The sequence below is a fragment of the Chiloscyllium plagiosum genome, unplaced genomic scaffold (assembly GCF_037043375.1).
Source record: "Chiloscyllium plagiosum isolate Xiang-an unplaced genomic scaffold, Cpla_swu_hap1 HiC_scaffold_22, whole genome shotgun sequence".
NCBI lineage: Eukaryota > Metazoa > Chordata > Chondrichthyes > Orectolobiformes > Hemiscylliidae > Chiloscyllium > Chiloscyllium plagiosum.
The window spans coordinates 10,685,330-10,705,237 of NW_028270160.1; the positions used below are offsets into that span (position 1 = coordinate 10,685,330).

At 46.4% G+C, this 19,908-nt stretch overlaps 1 protein-coding gene across 6 annotated transcripts in view; it reads left to right on the forward strand.

The window, feature by feature from the left end:
• LOC122561319 (uncharacterized) overlaps nucleotides 1–19,908 on the forward strand; it is a 164,785-nt gene that overhangs the window by 58,325 nt on the left and 86,552 nt on the right. For 4 of the 6 annotated variants that reach the window (XM_043713011.2, XM_043713012.2, XM_043713013.2 and 1 more), the window contains exons 4-5: nucleotides 10,566–10,622; nucleotides 11,336–11,485. The exons of the other annotated variants lie outside the window; for them this stretch is intronic. In XM_043713011.2, the coding sequence (XP_043568946.1) occupies nucleotides 10,566–10,622; nucleotides 11,336–11,485 (207 nt within the window). The remainder of the gene's footprint in view (nucleotides 1–10,565; nucleotides 10,623–11,335; nucleotides 11,486–19,908) is intronic. 6 annotated transcript variants of the gene reach the window in all.

Genomic DNA, 19,908 nt, shown 5'->3' on the forward strand with positions numbered 1-19,908 from the left:
TCATTGGAGAGCGCTCCCTGCTCCTGTTTAAACACAGCCCAGGATCTTTTCCATTCTGTGTCTTTTATGCAGCTTAATGTTACATTGGAAAGATGAGCCAGTTGACACTGCAGCACTCCTTTAGAAGTATACTGAGAAAGTCAGCCTTGATCTTTCTGCCCGAGACCTGGAGTGGGACCTGACCTCAGAACCACGTGGTTTTGGGGCAAGAATCCAGTTACTGAGCTACACAGTGTAGCAACTTGGCCTTTGAAGTATTAAGCCAGGACTCTCGAACACAACTGTACGTTGGTAAGAGCTGACTGAATTGTTGGAACTGAAGTTCTTCAGCGGAAGCATTGAACAGTTTGATCTGACTCTGTGTTTCAATTAGACGTTAAAGACCTTGTAATTATGTTTAAAAAGAACAGGGTAACTTTCCGTTTTTGAATTATGCCATCAAAACAAAAACAGATTAACTTAACATTTGCTGATTTTGGCACCTCAACCTTTTCAGCCTTGCTTCCTATTTATTTCCATGAATAGTATCTGCATCCAGACAATATTGTATTAGACAGCAGTCACTTGGGAATACTCCCAGATGTGTGATCAAGTTACCATAGAAATGGAAATTAACATTTCTCCCTCCTGTCATTTCATGGGCCCTGCAGCTCTCTCTCTTACTTTCTCTCTATCTCCCTCTCTCTCTCTCTCTCTCCCTCCTTTTTGCTCTCTCTTTCCCTCCTTTTTGCACTGGCTCACACTCACTCTCTGCTTTTTGCTCTCTCTCTCTTTCTGTCTCCCCACACCCCAATCTTGTAGCTCTCTCTCTCTCTCTCTCTCTATCTTTTCCTCTCTCTCGAACTCTCAGTCCCTCTTGCAACTCTCCCTTTCTCTCTTTTTTTCACTCCCTCCAACAGCTTCTCTTCCTCCACCCTCTGTCTCTCTCATTCTGGTTCTCCCTGTTTCTCTCTCTAACCCCCCCCCCACCCCACACACCTGCTCTTTAAGTCTCTCTCTCTTTCCTTTTATCACTGTGACCCCTCTTCCCCTCTTGTTTGTTCTATTGGTCACTGCTCCTTTTCTGAACAGACAGCGCTCGACTCTCTCATTGTAGTTGCTTGCATGTCCTGCCCCAGTCCCTGTGTTGGTGGTGTTGAGAGGATCATCTTGTATTTGGACAGCAGTGAATACTGGAGATGCAAGGGAGAATATCATCATGGAATTCTACAGGATGTTCTCGGGAACTCAAAATATTTCCCGTTATTTTATTTAATTGGTTGCTGAAATGAATGGACTCACGTTAGTGGTTTGAGACATGCCTCAGAGCTGTTCCTTTTCCACAAGTGAGGAACCTTGAGACAGAGAGATTTAATGGTGCAATTGGGCATGTCTTATTGATCTCTGTATGAAATACTCTGTGATTTTGTGTCATTAAGAGATATCCACACTTATGCAGAATTATTGACTCCAGGTTTGTTAATCAATGAGCAGTGATGAAGACAGCTATCTGTGGCAATCCGTGTGGAATAACTCTGATTTTTCTCGATGTTAATTTAATTCTGGAGCCAAATGTAAGGGATTTCCTACATCCAGCACTGGTGATGACATCAAGCAGACTGAGCAGCTGTGCACATTGAAGTTTTTTGACGGGAACAAAACAGGAAATCAAAAGCAGTGAAGGTTAAATGGTCACAGAACTGAGCAATAGAATATGCAATAAAGACAGGAATGTGAACATGAGAAGTTGAAATACCATGAACAAACCCGAACATTTGCTGGGACCTCTGCTCTTTGTGATTTGTATAATTGACTTGGATGAGGAAGCAGAAGGGTGGTTTAGTAAGTTTGCTGATGACACGAAGGTTGGTGGAGTTGTGGATAGTGTGGAGGGCTGTTGGAGGTTGCAACGGGACATTGACAGGATGCAGAGCTGAGCTGAGAAGTGGCAGATGGAGTTCAACCTGGAAAAGTGTGAAGTCACTCACTTTGGACGGTCGAATTTGAATGCAGAATACAGGGTTAAAGGCAGGATTCTTTGCAGTGTGGAGGAACAAAGGGATCTTGGGGTCCACATCCATAGAACCCTTAAAGTTGCCACCCAAGTTTACAGGGTTGTCAAGAAGGCGTATGGTGTATTGGCTTTCATTACAGGGGGATTGAGTTTAAGAGCTGCGAGGTTTAGATTAGATTAGATTAGATTACTTACAGTGTGGAAACAGGCCCTTCGGCCCAACAAGTCCACACCGACCCGCCGAAGCGTAACCCACCCATACCCCGACATTTACCCCTTTACCTAACACTACGGGCAATTTAGCATGGCCAATTCACCTGACTTGCACATCTTTGGACTGTGGGAGGAAACCGGAGCACCCGGAGGAAACCCACGCAGACACGGGGAGAATGTGCAAACTCCACACAGTCAGTCGCCTGAGGCGGGAATTGAACCCGGGTCTCTGGCGCTGCGAGGCAGCAGTGCTAACCACTGTGCCACCGTGCCGCCCACAGGTTATGCTGCAGCTCTGTAGAGCCCTGGTTAGACACTTGGAATATTGTGTTCAGTCCTGGTCGCCTCATTACAAGGAAGATGTAGAAGCTTTAGAGAGAGTGTGGAGGAGATTTACTAGGATACTGTCTGTACTGAAGTGCATGTCTTATGAAGAATGTTTGAGGGAGCTAGGGCTTTTCTCATTGGATTGAAGAAGGATGAGAGGTGTACAAGATGATGGGAGGCATAGATAGAATGGATAGCCAGACACTTTTTCCCAGGGCAGAAATGGCTATCATGAGGGGTTATCATTTTAAGGTGATTGGAGGAAGGTTTAGGAGAGATGTTAGATGTAGGTTCTTTACACAGAGAGTGGTGGGTGTGTGGAATGCACTGCCAGCAGTGGTAGTAGAGTCAGATACATTAGGGACATTTAAGCGACTCTTGGATAGGCACATGGAAGATAGTACAATGAAGGGGATGTAGGTTGGTCTGATCTTAGAGTAGAATAAAAGGTCGGCACAACATCGAGGGCCGAAGGGCCTGTACTGTGCTGTACTGTTCTGTGTTCTTTTCCATTTTATTAAACAAATACAGAATATTGATCATCAGGCCCATAGAATAGTATAGCACGTGAACAGGCCCTTCATCCACTGTTGCTGTACAGACCACGATGCCATACTATACTAATCCCATCTGTTCTGTATCCCTCTAGTCCCTGCCTGATCATGTGACTGGCAAAATGGCTCTTAAACATTGCCATCCTCTCTGCTTCTACTACCTCTCCTGGCAGTGCATTCTGGGCACCTACCACACTCGGTGTTACAAAAACTTCCCTTGCATATTATCTTTAATTTTTCCCCCTCTCACCTTAAACCTAGACCCCCTCGTATTTGACATTTCCATCCTGGGAAAAATCTCCACCTACCCCCTCTAGTCATGCCTTGTGTGTTACGTATTCCAACAGGTCATACCTCAGCCTCCGAAACTCTTGTGAAAACAATCTAAGTTTGTTTCCTTACAGCACTCCTTATAGTTCATGCACTCCAATCCAGGCAACATTGTGGTAAACCTCTTCTGCACCCGTTTCAAAGCCTCCACATCCTTCCCACAGTATGACGACCAGAACTGCACACATTACTCCAAATGTGGCCTGACTAAAGTCTTATACAGCTGTCACATGACTTGCCAACTTTTATACTCAGTGCCCCGCCCTATGATGATAAGCATGCTATATGCTTTCTTTACCACCTTATCCACTTGAGTTGCTACTTTCCGGGAGCAATGGACTTGCACTCCAAGATTCCTCTGTATATCAGTGCTCCTAAAGGATCTGCCATTTACTGTAATCTCCTGGATTATCCCTGTTTTCTGAAACAAATGAACAGTGTTGACTATTCTGCAATCTTCTGCGACCTTGCTGCTGCTTAAAGGGGAAACTCAGTCAAGACCCCCAGCAATCTCCTCCCTTGCCTCCCTCAGTCTCCTGGAATAGAGTTTATCAGGCCCTGGGGACTTACCTACCTTAATGTTTTTTCAAGACTCCCAATACCACCTCCGCCAATCTCAACATACTCCTCCCTAACCGTACCATTACCCAAGTCTCCTTGCTGAATGTCAATGTGAAGTACTCATTAAGGACCTCACCCACTTCCAGTGGCTCCACACTGACGTTCCCTCCATTGTCCGTGAGTGAAGTCACCCTTTCCCTAGCTGACCTCTTGCTCCTAACAAACATATGAAATGCCTTGGGATTCTCCTTAATACTACTTGCCAAGGATATGTCATGGCTTCTTTTGGCCCTCCTAATTCCTTGTTTAAATTCTTTTCTGTTCCTTCTATACTCCTGAAGGGCCTAATTTGATTTTAGTTTCCTAAACATTACATGTGCTTCCTTTTTCTTTTTAACTGAATTTTCAATGTCTCTTGTCATCCAAGGTTCATGAATCTTGCCTCCTTATCTATCATCCTCACAGGAATGTGCTGATCCTGAACTCTGATCAACTGGCCTTTAAAGGACTCCCACATGTCCGATGTGGATTTACCATCTGCCCCAATCGAATTTCTCCAGTTCCTGCCGAAAGTTGTTGTAATTAGCCTTGCCTCAGTTTAGCACTTTCACCTGAGGGCGAGCCTTACTCTTATCCATAACCATCTTAAAACTTATGGAATTATGCTCACTGTTCCCAAAAACTCCGATCACCTGGCTAGGCTCATTCCCCAATACAAGGTCTTATATGGCCCCTTTCCTAGTTAGACTATCTATGTAATGTTTCAAGAAATCCTCCTGGATGCATCTAACAAACTTTGCCTGAACTAAACTTTTGGCACAAAGGGAGCCCCAGTCAATATTTTTCTCAGATGCTGTCTGACCTGTTCTGCTTTTCCAGCACCACACTTTTTGCCTCTGATCTCCAGCATCTGCCGTCCTCACTTTCTCCTAGAAGTTAAAAATCATTCATTACAACAACCCTGTTATTTTTTTACATCTTTCCCTGATCTATCTATCTGCTCCTCTACACCCTACTGGCTACTAGAAGGCCTATAGTATCACCTCGTCATTGTGATTACACCTTTCTTATTCAGGAGTTCTACCCATCTGTCCTGACTGGATGAACCCTCGAAAATGTCCTCTCTTAATGCAGCTGTGAAATCTCCTTAATCAGTAATGCATCCCCTCCACCCAATCTCTTTTACATCCCTCTCTGTCATGCCTGAAACATCACGCCTGGAAAACCGAGCTGCCAGTCCTGCCCTTCTCTCGACAACATCGTAGAAATTTAAATGTCCATAAATGCAAAATGATTTTATTTTGGGGCCAGGGAGGTTGTTCAGGAAGGACTGTGACTTAAAATATTGTTTTCGAGCCCAGTTTAACACATTCAACTTGACAAAATATCGTCAGGATCTTCCGACACTGAGATTCTGGTGTAGTCATTAAAATTCACACCAATTCATACAACGTCAATAGCTTTCCATCTATAAGGACTTCAATAGCGAACAACTGACTGTAGGGGGCAACAGGTGGTACCCCTGCAGGAGGCAACTGACTGTACCCCGTCAGGATAAGGCTAACAGTACCTTCATAAGACCATAAGACATAGGAGCAGAAATTAGCAGAAATCCATTCGGCCCATCGATTCTGTTCTGCCATTCAATCATGGCTGATAAGTTTCTCAACCTTGTTCTCATGCTTTCTGCCCATAACCCTTGATCCCCTTGATACTCAAGAACCTATCATAAGTCTTAAATATACTCAATGACCTGGCCTCCACAGTCTTCTGTGCCAGTGAATTCCATAGATTCCCCACTCTCTGGCTGAAGAAGTGTCTCCTTCTCTCCATTCTAAAGGGTCTTCCCTTTACCCTAAGGCTGTGCCCTCAGGTCCTACACTCCTACCAATCTTCCCAACATCCACTCTGTCCAGGCTCTGTATGTTTCAATTAGATCCCCCCTCATCCTTCTAAACTCCATTGAGTATCGACCCAGAGATCTCAAACATTCCTCATATGTTAAGCTGCTCCTTCCTGGGACTATTCTAATGGGGGTTCAACGATGGTAATACCACAGATTGTCAAGGGACAATGGTTAAATTCTGTCTTGTCGGAGATGGTCATTTCCTGGCACTCGTGTGGCGCAAATGTTACTTGCCACTTCAAAGGTGAATGACAAAACAAGTGCATACACCAAGATCAAAAGTTTGATTTCTAGACGAGTGCCTTAGATCAATGTAGAGGAGTGTAAGGACAGACTAAGGCAGGATGAGGTGAACCACAACTAGTGGAGCAATTAAAATTGGGAATGCTCAAATTAAAGGAGCACTGAAATTCTGGATGGTTGTGGAGCTGGGGGGTGATGAAAGAGATAGAGGGAAGCAAGGGTATGAAAGGGGTTCACAAATAATAATGAGAGTCTTTAACGTTGACCACAAGTTGTCTGTTTGAAATTGTATACTCTTTTAGCTCTTTGTTAAACCAAAAGAATCAAATGAATGCAGATGCGGTATTGAGTTTCCTTGTTGAGCACGTGACTGGTAATCTGAGTTACTGTTCCGGCAGCATTTCTCTTCACTCGGTTGCGACTCTTCTGTGATGTGGAGTTTTAACTTTTTGTTGTGTCAGTGTTGAGTTCATATTTAGAGGCTCCAAGTGATTCATCAATGTGCAAGGGTACTTTGCAGCAAATGCAAATTTTTCAAGAACTGAGAGCAACAAAGAGCATCGAAATTAAAAGAAAGCTAATACTGCTGGATCTCATAAGAGCAGTCATAGATTTCCTACAGTGTGGAAGCAGGCCATTCAGCCCAAACCTACCCTCTGAAGAGCATCCCAAACAGACCCTGCATTTCTCATGGCGAATCCACTTAACCCACACCACAGTGCAATTTAACATGGCTAATCCACCCTAATTGCACATCTTTAGACTGTGGGAGGAAACCAGAGCACCTGGAGGGCACCCACAAAAACACAGGGAGCATGTGCAAACTACACACATACACACCCCCCTCTATACACACACACACACACCTACCTACCTACCTGAGGCTGGAGTTGGACCTGGGTCCCTGCTGCTGTGAGGCAGCAGTGCTAACTACTGAGCCACCTTGCAGACGTTTGGCTTTTTGAAGGGTTTAGATTGATTAATTATGATGAAACTGTTTCTAGTATTACAGCAACTAGTAGATAGACCACCCATGAGCCAGATAAACCAGTTGAGATGAGGAATAATATCCTTACTCAAGGAGTCATCGTAATTGGGAATACTTTGCCAGTAAGGATGATGGAAGCAGATAAATTGATTTGTCAAGGGGGTTACGGGGAAATGGGATTGGGTGATCATAGATGGTGGTAGGCAAAAGTTGTCAGAGATTTTTGTTATTGCTGATGTAATTATCCTTTTATTAGGGAGGGTAACTGAGAGAGAATTCAATTCTTGGTGCATGTTGTACCATTCAATTACACTGTGATTGCTTTGTATATTAAACTGACCTTCCGTCTATCATAAGGTTAGCAGTCAGGGTGTACGATCAGAAGTGAACAGTTTTCAGCACCAATAATGACTTCCCAGCGACTGAAACATCATGGCCCCAATGCAGCAAACCTGGACAATATCCAGGCTTAGGCTGATAGGTGGCAAGTAACACTTGTGCCACACAAATGTCAGGCAATGACCATCTCCAAAAATCTAACTGCTCTGTACATTTAATGGCATCACCATCACTAAACACACATCTATCAATACTCTGGGGGCTACCATTGACTAGAAATTGAACTGGATTAGCCATGTAAATACAATGCCTACAAGAGCAGGTCAGAGGCTAGGAATCTGGCAGTGGATTACTCATGTCCTGACTGCCCAAAGCCTGTCCACCACCTACGGCACAAGTCAGGAGTGTGATGGAGTACTCTGCACCTGCCTGAATGGGTGCAGCTCCATTAACACTCAAAAAACTGACACCAATTAGGACAAAGCAGCCCGCTTGATTGGCACCACATCCATTCCCTCAACCACCGATGGTCTGCAGTAGCAATGTGTACCATCTTCAAGATGCACTGCAGAAACTCATCAAGCCACCTTCCAAATCCATGACCCTTCCCATCTAGAAGGACAAGGACAGCAGATAGATGGGAACACCACCCACTGCAAATTTGCCTCCAAGCCACTCACCATCCTGACTTGGGAATAGATTGCTGTTCCTTCACTGTTGCTCGGTCAAAACCATGGAATTCCCTCCCCAAGGGCATTGTGGGTCAACCTACAATACATGGACTGTAGTGGTTCAAGATGGAAGCTCACTGCCATCTTCTCAAGGGCATCTAGGGATAGGCCCAACCAACAACGTCTAAATCCCCTGAAAGAATAGTAAAAATAACTTAGTTTATTATCTTGGCTCCTTAACTCTTAATAGCCTGACCTGAAATCAATCAAATTTGAGTTTTTCACTCACCCTGTAACCTGAACTGCTTTTTGGGTTGGAACATTGCAGGGGGGAGTACTTCCTAGCATTGCTCCTGAATGATCTTGAGTGAATTTTAAAGTTAACACTCCCTGGCCCCAGTAGAAACTGGATGGAGAGTGAGAAAATGTAAACACCCAACTCATTGGCAATAATCTAGAATCAAGACTGTCTTTTTCCATCTGTTTCCTGTTCCTTGACATCTCCCTTGTCTCAGCTCATCTCTTCCTGAAGCCCTCAGTCATGCCCTGGTAAGGCTTTTGACAAAGTTCCACATGGAGATTAATGTGTAAAATTAAAATTCATGGGATTGGGGGCAGTGTACTGAATTGGATAAAAAAAAAGCTGATTAGCAGACAGGAAACAAAGAGTAGGAGCAAATGGGTCTTTTTCTGAATGAAGACAGTGACTAGTGGGATATTGCAGGGATTGGTCTCAGGGCTCCAGCCATTGACAATATCTATTGATGGTTTAGATGAGGGAACTAAATGTAATATCTCAAAATTTGCAGATGATCCAAAGCTGGGGGGAAGGGTGAGCTGTGAGGTGGATACAGAGATGTTGCAGTGTGATTTGGACAGGCTATGTGAGTGGGCAAATGCAAGGCAAATACATTATAGTGTAGATAAATGTGAGGTTATCCACTTTGGCAGCAGAAACAGGGAGGCACGTTATTATTTGAATGGCTGCAAATTGAGAGAAGGGAATTTTCAACAAGACCTGGGTGTCCTTGTATACCAGACATTGAAGGTAAGAGTGCAGGTACAGCAGGCAGTGAAGAAGATAAACTGTATGTTGATCTTCATAGTGAGAGGGTTCGATTGTGGGAACAAAAATGTCTGGCTGCAACTGGTGAGACTACACCTGGAATATTGGGTGCAGATTTCTCCTGCTGATCTGAGGAAGGATGTTTGTGTTATGGAGTGAGTACAGTGAGGATTTACCAAACTGATTCCGAGGATGGAAGAGCTGACGTGTGAGGAGAGATTGAGTCAGTCAGGATTGTATTCACTGGAGTTTAGACGAATTCGGAAGGATCTCTTAGAAACCTACAAAATTCAAACAGGAAAAGACAGAGTAGATGTAGGAAGGATGTTCCTGATGGTGAGGGAGTCCAGAACCAGGGGTCATAGTTTAAGGATAAGGGCTTAAACCTTTTAGGATTGAGAGGGGGAGACATTTCTTCATTGAGAGAGTGGTGAGCATGTGTTATTCACCACCACAGAAAGTGGTTGAGGCCAAAACATTATGTTTTCAGGAAGGAGGGAGATACAGCTCTCATGGCTAAAAGAATGAAGGGATATGGGAGCACGTGGTTTAGGGCATTGAGCTCAATGAGCTGCCATGGTCATATTGAATGACAGAGCAGGCTCAAGGGAGTCAAATGATCTACTCCTGGTTTTGTCTTCTGTTTCTATGTCTCGAGACTGGACAAATCCAATCTGCTGTCTCTATTCTTGAGCTCACCTTGATTCACAGCCATTTCCTCGGTGCTCGCTGATTCACCTTAGCTCTCATTTCCATGGCACCTTGATTTTACGTGACGGTGTTGGGGTATTGTGTGCAGGGGGTATGGGTGCCACATTACAGGAAGGATTTAAACGCTTTTGAGAGAGCACAGAAGTACTTTACAAGAATGGTTCCAAAGATGAGAAACTTGAGTGGTGAGGATAGAAATCAAGCTGATTTTGCTTGCAGTGTAGAAGGCCGAGTAGATAGGGAGAAGATATTCCCACTAGTAAAAGAGCAAACGCGAGAGGGACAGAGATTGAAAGTAATGTAGAAAGGAAACCAGGGTGATGTGAGAAGGAACTTTTTCACCTAGTGAGTAGTTAAGGGTCTTGAACGCACTGTCTGGAAATGTAATGGAGGCAGGTTCAATGGAGGCATTCAGGAGGGGCATTGGATGATCATTTGAGTAGAATTGGCATGGAGGGATGTTGGGAGTTTGGCTGTAGGTAATGACACTTGGTTGAAAAGCTGGTGCAGGCACGAAAGGCCAAATGGCCTCTCTCTGTGCCGTAATAATTCTGTGATATTTGCCATCATGAGGCCCTGTCCTCAAACAGCTTATTCTGTAGAAGTTGATTCAAAGCTGAAGCCTCTGTATTAATCCCTCGCCTCTTGCTTTATTGCTTCCAGCGTCAGAAAGAGAGAAGAAAGCAGGAGAAAGGAAGAAGCAATGAGGAGAACAAACTGGTAAAGAAAGACTGTTTTGTCACCGGCTCTTAGCTAGGAATCCATTTGATTTATCAACTTATTTTCTCAGAATTCCAATCTCCCTACTTACCTGACGTTCGGCTCTTCCATCAGTCTTCTCAACTTCAAAGCACAAGCGAAATATTGAATATTTTGAAGATTGGTTTTTATTGTGTAGTTTGCTGCTACACTGAGCTTGGATTTGAGACAGAATGGTGAAGGAAAAGGCAAAATCAATCACTACCTTTGGACTTTGACTTTAAAGTAACACTATTTATTATATATTAACACTCAATGCTATAGTATGTTGTAATTAAGATATGTCAGACCTTGATCTTACAGTTACAATAGATAAAGTATTATGTTTTAACTCCACCCACACTGTGCTATTTATACTCAGGGATGTGCAGCTCTGTGACATCATCATAATCTTGCTCCAGGGTACAAATGCCCTTGTGTAACAATTTGTTTCAGTTGAATGTTGTCCAGGGAATGGAAGGAACATCACACTTATTTTAAAAATAAATCCAAAAAGATGCCATCGAAAGTATTTTTTTTAACAATCGAACAGGATCTATCAATCCAGATTCTGGGATCTGACTTTGTCCAGTAATAATATCAGCTGAGATCATATTAGTTAAAGGAAGGTTTATTATTAGTGTTGTTTTCTTTGAATTATTTAAAGCAAAGGCCAGAATCTTTTACATTTGTAGGAAAAGGAAGACAGCGATAGTAATGAGGAGATTGAAACAATGATTAAAATACAGAACATTCCAGAAGGAGGAGTGGAGACCTCTGAACCTCTAGGCGTCTTTGAGAATGGGGATTCCTGCACTGTACCAGGCCCAGTGATGATGGATGAGGTGAGTTCGCACAAATCTCAGCTATTTTATCATTGGTTCAGTTTTAGAAAATGACTCCATTTACAGTCAAGAAAATGTGATGGTTTTTAACAAGTTATTTTGACTATTTGGGAGAAAATTAGAGATGGTTAGATACAAAATAATTTTACAGTTTTCTCTAAAGAGTCCCAGTCGATAGTGGATGTGATGTTGGTGAACTGGGAAGCAGTTTCCTTAAAACAGTGCTTCCCTGTTTTGAGGTTTTCCATTTTGTTGCAACCTCTTAGTGAACTACCCGGTGTATGTTTGTCTGTGAGTGTCATGTGTCATCAGTCTGTGATTGTGGGTGTGTGTGTGTGTATAGTGTTGTGTGTGTCTGTACGCTTGTATGAGTGTGTGTGAATAGTGTTGTGTGTGTGTATATAGTTGTGTGTGAGAGTGTGTATATGTATGTGTGTGTGAATATTTGCATGTGTATTTGTGTGTTAGTGTGTGTATATGCGTGTATGTGTGCCTGTTTTGCACATGCGCACACTGTATGTTGAAGAGGTTATGCTAGGATCAGTGACCTCCTCCAACCGCAGGGGAAGGGGAGTTGGCCAACACTAACCTGGAGCTCACCAGCCTGAAATTTCAGTTTGCTGCCTCTTTCTTTCATCTCAACACTCATGTTGGGAAACGCTGCCCTGAAGGTTCTAAAGAATGCATCATTTGTTTATGGCCTCTCTCAACCCATAGCTTTTGAAGGATCAGCACAGAAGGGGGTCATCCCCGGCTGTTTCTCCACATCCCTGCATTATTTACTTCTGTCAATTATTATTCGAGTTCTCCCTGATGATTGGATCAATACCACCGCCCCATGGCAGATAACATACGCCTCTGGTAGCAACATGTTGTTTTCATGGGGCTCCTGCTTCTTTCGTCAATCACTGTGTCACCTTGTCAACCCCACACGCACACATCCATATACACGCGCGCACGCGCACACACATATGTGCTCAATCTTTAGTAAAAATGAAATCAGTTTCTCTTTATTTTACTTCAAGTCCCCTCATGACTTTACCTTAGAAAAATGAAGGTGCAGGGTTTTTAAAATAGAAAGCTGGGAGGGCAATTTCTGATTTTGTTTGGTGTGTTTTATGGGGAACTATTTTGTATTGTAGAAACAAGCTGACTCCCCCAGGCCCTGCAAAGGTAGCGCATGTGTCACTTTGTGTTATAAGGCAAAATGAATTGGTACTGCAACAAGAGCAGAAATAGCTGGAGAAACTCAGCAGATCTGGCAGCATCCATGGGGAGAGAAAAAGTCTGGTGACTATTCTTCAGAACGGAAGTTGGACGGCAGTGGTCTGGACCTTGCCGTGACACCGAGTGTCCGCTTTCTCTGAGAAAGAACAACTTCTGATCGTTTTTACCAGGCCCCCCTTCGCCCGAATCGCCTCTGGAAAGGCTAGGATGGGCAAGCGTGGAATGCAAGTCCAGTTGAGGTCATGGGAGGCTATTATTGCTTGGTTGTTGGGTTAACCAATAGGGAAGCACTCAGTCGGGATCAATGCTGGGGGAGAAGCGGAATGGAATCTGCTTGTGGGATCGACTGATGCTGAACCCAAAAAGTTATGGAAGGCTGACCTGGAATTGTTAAGAAGGGTAATGGAGAGATGTTTTTTTTATGTGTTGATAAACAGTGCAGGGAAATAAGGAACAAGGGGGAAGGTCTGTGTGAGTGTGTAAGGTAGGAGTGGTGACCACTTTCTTATCCATTCATGGCATTGCTGGCATCTATCGCTGAGCCATAATTGCCCTTGAGAAGGTGGTGGTGAGCTGCAGCCTTCAACCCAACTGAATAGACCATTACAGAGGGCAGTTAAGAGTCAATCTTATTGCTGTGGGGCTGGAGTCATGTGTAGGCCAGACTGGGTTTGGATGGCAGATTTCCTTCCCCGAAAGATATTAGTGAATGAAATGGGTTTTTAAAAATAGAGTCATAGAGTTATACAGCATGGAAACAGAGTCTTCGGTCCAACTCTTCCATGCCAACCAGATATCCAAAGTTACTCTAGTCCCATTTGCCAGAAGTTGACCCATATCCCTCCAAACCCTCCCTATTCATGTTACCATCCAGATATTTTTTAAATGTCGTAATTGTACAACATTTGATTGTCAATCTAGGAGTGATTGTCACTCCTAGAAACTTGACGTTTTCGAACCTCTCCACCTCAGCTCCTCCGATGTAAATGGGGGCATTCCCTCCACCTTGCTTCCTGAAGTCAATGACCTGCTGTTAAGTTTGGCTGATGTTGAGGGAGAAATTGTTTTTTTTCTTTTACCGCCACACTACTACCTAACTGCAGTAGTGCTTATTTTCCCCAGCACCCATGTTGCGTGTGCAGGTGTGAGACACAGTGAGAGACACAAGGTGCACGAATCTTTATTCAGTTCCCACCACCAGGAAGAAAGGAAACACCCGAGTGGCCAGTGACAAGCAGTGCCCTTAGGGAGAGATTGTTATCTGTTCACCATGCACAAAATCTCAGAATGAAACTAAACTGGTGCTGAGGCAGTGAACATTCTAACGTTTCACATAACATAGGATAGAGAGTTTAATTAAAATGTTTTGTTTTATTCACAAAATGTGGGCATCACTGGTTGGGGTCAGCATTTATTGTCTGATCCTAGTTGCCCCTTGAGAAGGTGGGGGTGAGCTGCCTTGTTGAAACGCTGCACCCCACAATGCCCTTAAGGAGGGAATTCCAAGATTCTGACCCAGTGACCGTGAAGGATGGGCTGATGTATTTCCAAGTCAGGATGGTGAGTGGCTTGGAGGGGAACTTTCCGATGGTGGTGCATCTCCTGTTTCTATTGCCCTCGTTCTTTTAGATGGAAGAGGGTCAGGTGGTTCAGTTGGCTGCTTTGCGATGCAGAGTGGAGTCAATAGCATGGGTTCAGTTCCCTCACCGATTTAGGCTAAACTCACCAGCAGTCATCCCTCTGCAATGGTCCTCTGGGACTCTGGTGACTTACTTCTAGTGACTGGAAGTGGCCTTAGGTTTGGACTGAGCTTTGTTGAATGTCTGCAGCACACACTGATGATAATGGTACACACTGCTGTTCCTGGTCAGGGGGCAGAGTGGATGCTTGTGGATGTGGTGCCGATCGAGTGGGTTGCTTTATCCTAGTTGGTGTCGAGCTTCTTGAGTGTTGTTGGAGCTGCACCCATCCAGTCAAGTGGTGAGGATACCCTCCTGTAGCCTTGTGAATGGTGCATTCCCCTGACCTACTCTTGTAACCACTGTATTTAAATGGCCAGTTCAGTTTTGATCAGTGGTAATCCTTGGAATATTAACAGTTGAGGGGTTCAGTGATGGTGATGCCTTTGAATATGGAGGGCGATGATTGAAGTCTCTCTTGTTGGAGATGGTCATAGCCTGGCACTTGTGTGGAGCGAATGTCACTTGCCACCTGTCAGCCCAAGTCTCGATATGATCCAGGTCTTGCTATATTTGGGTATATGCTGTTTCAGTATCTGCTGAAGGAGCCTCAGTGAGTTGTTGAAGTGTAACTTGCAGATGGTACACCCTGCTGTTACTGAGTGTTAGTGGGGGAGGGAGTCAATGTTGGTGGCAGATGAGATGCCAATCAAGTGGGCTGCTTTACTCTGGTGTGAACCTCTAACTGGTGTGGGGAGAAAGAAAAAGAGGGACTGATTGACATTGTGTCAGGATTTAAATTTTAAAAAATCATTTTATTATTGAAATTTTAAGAAGTTGCGAATGGCTGAATTAAAGAAATGACTAAGTGGAGTCTCTGTTTCATACTGAAACTGCAGGCTATTAGTTCCCAGTATTTGAGGCCGAAGATGAGGGGACAACCCAATTAGACAGAGTAAACACAGAAAGGATCTTCCCAATGACTGGGGAGTCCAAAACTGGGGGGTCACAGACCAACGATACAGGGTGGGTCATTTAGGATGGAGATGAGGAGAAATTTCTTCACCCAGAGAGTGGGGAGCCTGTGGGATTCATAGAATGGGAGCAGGCCATTCAGTCCAACAAGTGCACATCAACCCTCCGAAGAGGATCCCATCCCAACCCATTCCCCTATTAACCTACATTTACTCCTGACTAATGCACCTAACCGCAGGAATTGCACTGGCACCTTCCTCTGCCACCGCAGGAATTGCAAAACCTGCGCCCACACCTCCTCCCTCACCTCCATCCAAGGCCCTAAAGGAGCCTTCCACATCCATCAAAGTTTAACCTGCACATCAACCAATATCACTTACTGTATCCTTTGCTCCCGATGCAGTCTCCTCTACATTGGGGAGACTGGGCGCCTCCTAGCAGAGCGCTTTAGGGAACATCTCTGGGACACCTGCACCAATCAACCACACTGCCCCGTGGCCCAACATTTCAACTCCCCCGCCCACTCTGCCGAGGACATGGAGGTCCTGGGCCTCCTTCGCCGCTCCCTCACCACCAGATGCCTGGAGGAAGAACGCCTCATCTTCCACCTTGGAACACTTCAACCCCAGGGCATCAGTGTGGACTTCAGCAATTTCCTCATTTCCCCTTCCCCCACCTCACCCTAGTTCCAAACTTCCAGCTCCGCACTGTCCCCATGACCTGTCCTACCTGCCTATCTTCTTTTCCACCTATCCACTCCCCCTCCTCTCTGACCTATCACCTTCATCCCACTTCCATCCACACATTGTACTCTCTGCTACCTTCCCCCACCCACCTCCCTGACCTATCACCTTCATCCCCACCCCCACTCACCTATTGTACTCTATGCTACTTTCTTCCCACCCCCACCTCCTCTCATTTATCTCTCCACCCTTCAAGCTCTCTGCCTGTATTCCTGATGAAGGACTTTTGCCTGAAACGTCAAATTTCCTGCACCTTGGATACTGCCTGAACTACTGTGCTTTTCCAGCACCACTCTAATCTAGACTCTGGTTTCCAGCATCTGCAGTCCTTGTTTTACATAATGCAATAATGCCTACACATCCCTGGACACCATGGCATAGCCAATCCACCTAGCCTGCACATCTTTGAAGTGTGGGAGGAAACCCACACAGACACAGGGAGAATGTACAAACCCCACACAGAGAATCGCCCGAGGCTGGAATCGAACCCAGGTCCCTGGTGAGCCACCTTGCCTCCCCATTTTCTGCCACAGAAAGTAGTTGAGGCTAAAACCTTGTATGTTTCAAAAAGGAGTTAGATATAGTTCTTAGGGCTAAAGAGATTAAAAGGTATGGGGAGAAAGCAGGGACAGGAGATGGTCAGCCATGATTTTATTGAATGGTGGAACAGGCTCGAAGGGCCGAATGGCCTACCCCTATTTTCTACGTTTCTATGAGAGACTTTGTTTCTGGTAGAGACCACAGCAGCTGAGACTGATCTTCGAGCAGAGAGATTAAGGGGTGATATAGTTGAACGGCTTCAAAACATGGAGGCTTTAAATGGAGTAACTGAGTGGGGGAGAAGGACCAGTAACCAGGCAACACAGGCTGAAGGTCAGAGGCAAAAGGAGCACAGGTAAGATGAGAACTTTATTTTCTGAGTTGTTGTAGTGTGGAACGTATGTCCTAAAAGGATAACGAAGCCAGATTCAATAGGAGCTTCCAGAAGGAAGTTGGATAGGTATTTGAAGAGCAGTTATTTGGAATGTTTACTGTGACGGGGCAAGACTGGGATGGAATTGAGTGGAATTAGTTACATGAGTGTTGAAAGAGACAGTACATGTTTAACGGGCTCAATGGCTCACATATCTGTGTTGCTGTCTATTATAGTTCTGGATGGAGATTGTGATGATGTGAGGGATGGAGTCAAAGGTTGCAGGGTGAGGTGAGGGGTGGCTGTGGGGAGTGAGGGACGGTGAGGGGTGGCTGTGGGGAGTGAGGGGTGTTGAGGGATGGCTGTGGGGAGTGAGGGGTGTTGAGGGATGGCTGTGGGGAGTGAGAGGTGTTGAGGGGTGGCTGTGGGGAGTGAGGGACGGTGAGGGGTGGCTGTGGGGAGTGAGGGGTGTTGAGGGATGGCTGTGGGGAGTGAGGGGTGTTGAGGGATGGCTGTGGGGAGTGAGGGGTGTTGAGGGATGGCTGTGGGGAGTGAGAGGTGTTGAGGGATGGCTGTGGGGAGTGAGGGGTGTTGAGGGATGGCTGTGGGGAGTGAGGGGTGTTGAGGGATGGCTGTGGGGAGTGAGGGGTGTTGAGGGATGGCTGTGGGGAGTGAGGGGTGTTGAGGGATGGCTGTGGGGAGTGAGGGGTGTTGAGGGATGGCTGTGGGGAGTGAGGGGTGTTGAGGGATGGCTGTGGGGAGTGAGGGGTGTTGAGGGATGGCTGTGGGGAGTGAGGGGTGTTGAGGGATGGCTGTGGGGAGTGAGGGGTGTTGAGGGATGGCTGTGGGGAGTGAGGGGTGTTGAGGGATGGCTGTGGGGAGTGAGGGGTGTTGAGGGATGGCTGTGGGGAGTGAGGGGTGTTGAGGGATGGCTGTGGGGAGTGAGGGGTGTTGAGGGATGGCTGTGGGGAGTGAGGGGTGTTGAGGGATGGCTGTGGGGAGTGAGGGGTGTTGAGGGATGGCTGTGGGGAGTGAGAGGTGTTGAGGGATGGCTGTGGGGAGTGAGAGGTGTTGAGGGATGGCTGTGGGGAGTGAGAGGTGTTGAGGGATGGCTGTGGGGAGTGAGAGGTGTTGCGGGATGGCTGTGGGGAGTGAGAGGTGTTGAGGGATGGCTGTGGGGAGTGGGGAATGTTGAGGGATGGCTATGGGGAGTGAGGAGTGTTGAGAGATGGCTGTGGGGAGTGAGGGGTGTTGAGGGATGCCTGTGGGGAGTGAGGGGTGTTAAGGGATGGCTATGGGGAGTGAGGGATTTTGAGGGATGGCTGTGGGGAGTGAGAGGTGTTGAGGGATGGCTGTGGGGAGTGAAGGATTTTGAGGGATGGCTGTGGGGAGTGAAGGGTGTTGAGGGATGGCTATGGGGAGTGAGGGGTGTTGAGCGATGGCTGTGGGGAGTGGGGAATGTTGAGGGATGGCTATGGGGAGTGAAGGATTTTGAGGGATGGCTGTGGGGAGTGAGGGGTGTTGAGAGATGGCTGTAGGGAGTAAGGGGTGTTGAGGGATGCCTGTGGGGAGTGAGGGGTGTTGAGGGATGCCTGTGGGGAGTGAGGGGTGTTAAGGGATGGCTGTGGGGAGTGAGGGGTGTTGAGAAATGGCTGTGGGGAGTGAGGGGTGTTGAGGGATGGCTATGGGGAGTGAGGGGTGTTGAGAGATGGCTGTGGGGAGTGAGGGGTGTTGAGGGATGGCTGTGGGGAGTGAGGGGTGTTGAGGGATGGCTGTGGGGAGTGAGGGGTGTTGAGGGATGGCTGTGGGGGATGAGGGGTGTTGAGGGATGGCTGTGGGGGATGAGGGGTGTTGAGGGATGGCTGTGGGGGATGAGGGGTGTTGAGGGATGGCTGTGGGGAGTGAGGGGTGTTGAGGGATGGCTGTGGGGGATGAGGGGTGTTGAGGGATGGCTGTGGGGGATGAGGGGTGTTGAGGGATGGCTGTGGGGAATGAGGGGTGTTGAGGGATGGCTGTGGGGGATGAGGGGTGTTGAGGGATGGCTGTGGGGAGTGAGGGGTGTTGAGGGATGGCTGTGGGGGATGAGGGGTGTTGAGGGATGGCTGTGGGGAGTGAGGGGTGTTGAGGGATGGCTGTGGGGGATGAGGGGTGTTGAGGGATGGCTGTGGGGAGTGAGGGGTGTTGAGGGATGGCTGTGGGGGATGAGGGGTGTTGAGGGATGGCTGTGGGGGATGAGGGGTGTTGAGGGATGGCTGTGGGGGATGAGGGGTGTTGAGGGATGGCTGTGGGGAGGAACAAATGAAGCCACTGGACCAACTTTGGAAGAAACCAAAAAGAAAATACAGAAATCTGGAGCCAATGTTTCTTCTTACAACGTTAAGGCAAAACTTTAGCGACAGGTGCCCCACATTTCCTTTTGGATTACCTTTCAAGAGGAAGAGTGTGGTTGTCCGTTGAGCCCTTGGTGATGGTCTCAGATTGTGAAAGATGCTGTCTGTTCAAGACGAGTGCATGTTCTGCGTTTAGAAGCATGGGCATCATAAAGAAACCTGCAACGCAGGGATCATTCTCAGGAGGAGGAATACTTCCCACTCTGTCCACATTGTGAGTCAGATCTGAGCATTGACCCTGAAGATGCTGGAAAGCTGTTCGGAAGCAAAAAATGATGGAAAATCCCAGTAGATCCCAACTCAGTGAGTTGTTCAAGGACTCTGTTTCTGTTGCTGAACGCTTCACTCTGGTGAGAATTCCTTGCACCGTTTCTCTGAGGACTTTCATTTTCCTTTTCTGTGGATATAGATTTGCTTGCTAAGTACGTCATGATCCTCTCTCACTGGTATCCCCACATACGGATGAGGAAGGACACCACTTCGACTGGGACAACAC